Here is a 6,998-nt window from a genome sequence, read left to right as displayed (position 1 = left end):
CCTTCCTTCCTTCCTTCCTTCCTTCCTTCCTTCCTTCCTTCCTTCCTCCTTCTTTCCTTCTTCCCTTCCTTCTTTCCTCCCTCTCTTCCTTCCTTTTTCTAATAGATTTTTTTTTTGAGGAATGGTTTTTTAATCTAGGTTTGTCTACATAAGACAATTTTAAGTAGGTACATAACTTTTACCATTTAGGGTGTAATCTGCAGAACAAGGGCAACATTTATAACAGTGTTATTTCCTATTCCTTCCCCCACCAATACTTCTCTCCATACCGGAAATGAATGCCCTCCAGCTTGGAAGGAAAGAGACACGACTTACTATGGTACTGCTGAAGGCCACTGGAGACTGGGCATTCTCACATCTCCCCACAGACCTGTGCCGAGTGTGACTCTGGAAATGGGCACGGGCACTCTGGCTCCTTTTCAGGGATTTGACTCCTCCTGGGCATCTCACTGTGCCGAGGCCTGGCAAGGCCCCATACTGACATTTGGTCCAGTCCTCCTCATCTGAATCCAGCTCCCTCTGAGTCTCCAGGCGTTTGGCTGTGAAAAGTGCCCCATTACTAACATGGTTAGAAAATGTCATTATAGAAACATAGTGAGTTAAATCAATCACCCTGGAACCTATGCTCTGGGGACTGGGGACCTGAAGCTGTAAAGTAATAAATAACAATAATTATAATAATAACTAGCATTTAATAGTACTCTACAAATATCTCATTTTATCATCACGACAACTTTGGGAGTTTTACAGATGAAGAAATTGAGGCTAAAAAAAGCTAAATGAGTTTTCCAGAGTTACACAGCTAGTAAGTTTCTGAGGCTGGATTTGAACTCGTATCTTCCTGATTCTAGGTCCAACATACTATCCACTGCTCCACCTTTCTGATTGAGGTTGGTAATAGGGGCAGGGAAAAGAGGGAGGTAGTTCTACCAGCTGATATAAAAAAAACCAGCAACAATAAAGAAACAAACCACAATAACAACACCTCACAATTTATTGTTTTAAGGCATTAGTGGATAGAGAGCTGGCCTCAGAGCTAGGAAGATATGGGTTTGAGTCCTGCTGCTGCTGCCAAGTGACTGTGGGACCCTGAGCAAGTCACAACCTCTTGGGGCATTAGGAATCTTTCTAAGACCATGTTACAGAGGAAGTGTTGACCTGCATCAACAAAAGGAGTTCCTCATCTGGTAGTTCACCATATTAATGAAATTACAGGTCCAGTCCCAATCCTTAGTGAAGGTTGGCTAAGTATTTTTCTCACAATAACCTCTTGAGATAGATAATACAAGTATTATCACCTCTGCTTTAGAAATGAAGAAACTGAGGTTGAGTGGACAGTTACCTGTTCAAGGTCATACAGCTGGAGATTCAAACCAAAGTTTCTTGACTCCAAGTTCAGTACTCTTTTTCACTCAAACATGCTGCTTTTAGGTCTAAGGCCGAGAGGCAGCTGATGGTGCACTGGACAAAGTGCTGGGCCTGGAGTTAGGAAGATCTGAGTTCAAATCTGCTTTTATATACTTCCTAGCTGTATGATCTTAGACAAGTCATTCAACCCCTGTTTGCCTCAGTTTCCTCAACTGTAAAATGGAGATAATAATAGCATGTATCTCGCAGGGTTGTTGTAAGGCTCAGATGAGAAAATATTTGTGAAGGTGCTTAGTTCAGGGCCTGGCACCTTACTAGGTCCTATATAAACGCTTATTCACTTTCCCTTTCCCCTTTCTCTCATTCCTCCTTTTCTAAGAATCCAAGGTGCTTATGGTATACAACCATCCTACTATCAGCGAGGTAATAGAGGTTGGATAGGAGTTAAGTTACTATCAATAATGCCCCCTCTCCCCCTTCTCTGACTTCTCAGTGTTGCCCTGTATGCTCATCATGCTCCACCTTTTCTTATAGTTCTATACATGTTCTTATTTTCCCTAACCAGACTGTAATCTCCATGAGGGTAGGAATGATGTCTTATTATTAGAATCATGGGACCACTGATTTAGAGCTGGAAGGGTCCTTTGATGCCATCAATTACAGCATCTTCATGTTACAGATGCTGATCCTGAGGCCCAGGGAGTTTAGCTGATTTGCAAGGTAAGGCTGTTATCCCCACCCCCCAGGAGAGTCCTCAGTTCAAGTGAGTAAAAAACCCTATTAGTTTACTAAGTATGAATATTTATAATCAATAAATACAAAAAAAAAACCCAGAGAGGTCAAGCAATTTGATAACTGTCATTCTGCACTAGAGAGAGTTTAGATAAGTCCCCTCTGCTCTTATCACCTTAAGCATGTTGGACTTCTTGTCTTGCATTTGTCTTACACCTATTTTCTTTTAGAAAGATGAAAGCTACAGTTTATTTTAGCATCTCTTACCATTTTCTTGGTGGGAAAACTCATTGCCCATAATGGTACAACGCCGGAATACCATTTTGTTCTCTGTCAGAGTTCCGGTTTTGTCTGAGAAGATGTATTGAATCTGGCCCAGGTCTTCAGTGATGTTAAGGGCTCGGCACTGAATGGATAGATCGACTTCTTCATCGTACAGGTCAATGTCATTGTGTAGGAAGTAAACTTGACCAAGTTTCACCAATTCAATGGATACATACAGAGAGACTGGGATCAGGGTCTGAAAAGAGAACACGCCCTTTATGTAATAATTATTGCTTCTTCCCTCTGCTACTTGCTAGTAAAGGGATTTTGAATCAATGAGAAGGAATAGTGTTGTCATTATGATATGTAATTTTAGCTAAGAGGGTACTCCTTATATATGGTGGTTTCAATCCCATGGTGCATTTTTCTATGGTGCAACAGGCATAGAGTCGTCAGCAATAATCTCTTAATTTCCAGATCCAATATTCTTTTCTCATTCTTCATCCTTCTTGACCTTCTGCAGCATTTGAGACTATTGACTACCCTTTTGGCCTAGATACTCTCTTTTATTTTTTTTTGTGATGATGCTTTCTCTCTTAGTCTCCTTTTCTGGATCATTTTCTACATCCTACCCTGCTGTGCATGGGTAGACCCCAGAACTCTCTCCTGGGCCCTCTTTTCTCCTCTTTATATACTCTTTCTGGGGCCTGACTATGCTATTTCCCCACCCAGAAACAACAGTGCTTACGTCTCTAGGATGAAACATCAGTGCTTCTGTTTGTATTTACATCTTTCATAACCTGATTCCAGCCTGCCTTTTCAAGATTTTTGAGCATTATTCTCATTCAGGGACTCTGTGTTTCAACCCAGCTGGCCTTCTGGCTCTTCCTCAAGCACGATCTTCTTCCTCCCATCTTTGGACCTTTGCCCTGAATGTTCCCCACATATAGAAAGCAGTCTCTCCTCTGAGAAGCCTAGCTCAAGTACTACATCTCATATGAAACCTATTGTGCTCCCTCTGGTTGCTAGTTTCTTATACTCTTCCTTCCAAAAGTCACTTTGTATTTATTCTTTGTTTTCATTACTAGACTAGACTAGTCTCTACTAACATCCAATAGAATATATACTCCTTGAGGGTAGAAACGATTTCATTTTTGTCTTTGCATCTGGCAAATAGTAGAAGCTTAATAAATGCTTATTGAATGAATGAGAGGAGAATGATGCTCCCTCCCCTTGGTTAAAAATCATACCTTCATCTTGAAGGATGCTCCCAAACAGTAACTAGATCCACTAGAGAGAAGAAAGTGACAAAAAATGGTATAGAAACCTGGAAGAAAACTCCCTAGAAAAGACACTGGGGTCTTATAAAGGTACCTTTTTATTAATTATGTATCATGGAACCATTTAAAACCAGAATAGGAAAGAACATTAGAGGTTATCTGACTTAGCTCTCTCCCCCCACCCCAACCCCATGCTTTGTGGGAGAACTGGAGAGAGGTAGTTTGCTCGGCCAAGGTCACATAGCCTATTAGTGGTAAAATAGGCCAAGAACCAAGTCTCTGGTGCTTTTTCTACTACATCTTATATTCTATTCTCTTACATAATGGAGATAGTAATGAGAAAATCACATGGTAGTTTTTTTTCCTTTTAGTTCATTAATGACTGTCTGAACCTATCCTTTACTTTTCACATCCTTCAAGAACCCAGGGTCATTTCTACTTCACAATAAAGTGTCCAACTAGGACTCTAGTGGAACTCTGGGGGCAAAACACTTTCACATAAAGTATTTTCTTTCCTGTAAACATCATGTGCCTGATAAGTATTTAGCCTTCTTATCCTGAGGGCAGCATAATACAGTTGAAAGGGTACTTAGTGGTTTTAGGATCAGAGGATGACAGCCTAAATTCTACTTCTGACACTACCTATATGACTTTGGGGAAGCCATTTAATTTTCCTGGGCCTCTGTTCACCTCTAAAATGAAGAGATTGGAGTAGATCATGAATTCTTAACCTGGGGTCTGTGAATAGATTTCATGCGGTCCATGACCTTTTATGGGAAAAAAAAATAACATCTTTATTTTCACTAGCCTCCAACTGAAATTTAACATTTCCTTTAATTATTTAAAAACATTATTCTGAGAAGGAATTATTAGGCTTCACCAGGCTGCTCAAGGGGTCCAGGATACCCAAAAAAGTTAAGAACCACTGGACTAGATGACCTCTGAGGTCCCTTCCATCTTAAAATTTATGCTGCAATGGATTAGAGTGGGATTTATTTCTTTTTTAATGAAGTCCTAATTTTATATAATATCATATTCCTTTTACTTTGTTCAACAAGTCTTTATTGAGATTTTCCTCTGTGCTTAGCCCTCTCCTGCATACTGTGGGGAGATCCAAGAAAAATAGAAGGAGAAGTGTTTAGCAGATAGTAAAAGGTGAATAAATGCTTTTTGACTGACTGACTGACTGGCCGTAAGGCACAATTCTTATCTCTGAGGTGCTTAAAATTAGTTAGAGTCAAGATTTATACAAAATAAATTGATAACAATATAAATCGATGCAGTTTCTCCAAGGAGAAATATTTGAGCACTCCACATTTGGAATCATATGGTTCCCAAACTAGTTGTCCCATAGACATCTTAGACTCAACATGTCTAAAACTGAACTTAGCATTTTGTCCTGAAAAGTCTTCACCATTATGAACTTTCCTATTATTGTCAAGGGCACTACCATCTTCCCAGTCATCCATGTTGGCAACCTGGATGTTATCCTTGACTCCTCACTCTTTCACTCCCTTCCCCCTTCCAATATCCACTCTGTTGCCAGGTTCTGTTAATTAAACCTTTGTAACATCCCTCATAAATGTACCCTTCTTTTCACTTAGGTAGGCCCTTATCACCTCATGCCTGGACTATTACTATTAGAATTGATAGTAATAATGACCAATTACTATTGATCTCATCATGACAAGTCTCCAGTCCAGTCCATCCTCCACTCAAGTACCAAAATGATTTTCCTAAAGCACAAGTCTTACCATGTCACCCTCCTACTCAATAAACTCCAGCGGCTCACTATTACCTCCATGATCAAATGTAAAATCTGGTTTGGCATTCAAAGCTTTTTATGACCTGGTCCCCTTCTACCTTTCCGGTCTTCTTACATCCTATCAACCCCATGTATTATATGGTCTGGTGATACTGGCCTTCTTGCTCTTCCTTGAGCAAGACATTCCATCTTTTGACTGGAGGCATTTTCGCTAGCTGTCCCCCATGCCTGGAATGCTCTCTTACCGCATCTCCACATCCTGGCTCCCTAGCTTCCTTCAAATTTCAGCTGAAATCTCATCTTCTATGAGAAGGCTTTCCAGATCCCCCTAATTCTTATACCTTCCCTCCATCTATTTCCAACTTATCCTTTACATATCTTGTACAGTAGTACAAAGAGTTGTTTGCATATCATCTATCCCTTTTGATTGCAAACTCCATAAAGGCAGGAACCATCTTTTGCTTTTATTTGTATCCCCAGAACTTATCATAGTGCCTGGCACATAGTAGGTGCTTAGTAAATGCTTATTGACTTTCTTAAATTTAATCTAAATCTTTCCTGCAACGAAGCATCTTATTTCTTCTGCAAAGGTGTAGAATGATTAGCTGTTGGTATTTTAAGCTTTTAGTTTTTTACCTGCAGTAGGATGATCAGGGTGAGAAACATGTAGAAGCCCTGAAGTCCAATTGAGGGGAAGCTTCCATTAGCATCTGGAACATCAAAAGGGGGAATTTCTGAAAACGTTCTCTTCCAAAGGCTGTGACCTAAGAAGACATAAAATCAGGAGATAAGGTAGAATCCCAACTTGGTTCCAAAGTATCAACTCCATTTGCATTCAACTTATCACAGAAGTGTGTGAATTGTTCCTCTTATAAAATGATCTTAGGGACAGGTTTTCAATTGCTATACTTGCCTATGGATTTGTGGACCCCATAATAACTGCATTATTGGACTGATAGAAAAAAAAGACAAACTATAATGTGTTTTTCTCATAATCATCTCTCTGATGCCATTAAACAGAATGTATGGTGTAGTGAAAATAACACTGGAGATTTAGTTTCTAGTCGTAGTTTTGCCATTAACAAGCCATGTGGTCTTGGCTGGGCAACTCACTTCCCCTCTCTTGTCATTAGCCACAAAAGGAAGGTGCTAAATCCGATAATCTCTAAGGTTCCTTTCTGGTCTGACGTATAAGGGTCTACAATGTAAAACGAAAGAAACTTGGGGCTTCATTATCTAGGCCTCACTATCTGTGCTTCACCATCATTCTCATCCCCCATGTATCTCCCCTTTCCTTGGACTTTGCCCCAGGACAATGGATTCTGAGCAAGCCTCCAAATCATCTCTTGACAACCATTTCCAAATTATGTCACAGGGCATATTCCCCCTTCCCTGTATTCCAGCCACTTTTCCTTTTACTTACTGTCTTTCCTCATTAGAATGTAGCCTCTTGAAGGGCCAGGAACTTTTACTTGCTTGTATTTGTATCCCCAGGATTTAGCACATTGGTATACAGTGAAGACTAAATAAATGCTTGCTTGTTCTATCTATCTATCTATCTATCTATCTATCTATCTATCTATCTATCT

General features: G+C 40.0%; 1 protein-coding gene across 3 annotated transcripts in view; it reads right to left on the bottom strand.

The window, feature by feature from the left end:
• The window catches only part of ATP10B (ATPase phospholipid transporting 10B (putative)), a 334,760-nt gene that overhangs the window by 59,233 nt on the left and 268,529 nt on the right, over positions 1 to 6,998 (bottom strand). For all 3 annotated transcript variants that reach the window (XM_027842047.1, XM_027842049.1, XM_027842048.1), the window contains 3 exons: positions 6,046 to 6,173; positions 2,368 to 2,620; positions 316 to 539 (listed from right to left, as the gene is read on the bottom strand). In XM_027842047.1, coding sequence (XP_027697848.1) covers positions 316 to 539; positions 2,368 to 2,620; positions 6,046 to 6,173 — 605 coding nt within the window. The remainder of the gene's footprint in view (positions 1 to 315; positions 540 to 2,367; positions 2,621 to 6,045; positions 6,174 to 6,998) is intronic.

Source organism: Vombatus ursinus, unplaced genomic scaffold (assembly GCF_900497805.2).
Source record: "Vombatus ursinus unplaced genomic scaffold, bare-nosed wombat genome assembly UNPS02014863.1, whole genome shotgun sequence".
Lineage (NCBI taxonomy): Eukaryota > Metazoa > Chordata > Mammalia > Diprotodontia > Vombatidae > Vombatus > Vombatus ursinus.
The sequence above is the reverse complement of the archived record's forward strand: the minus strand, read 5'-3'. Positions and strand labels throughout refer to the sequence as shown.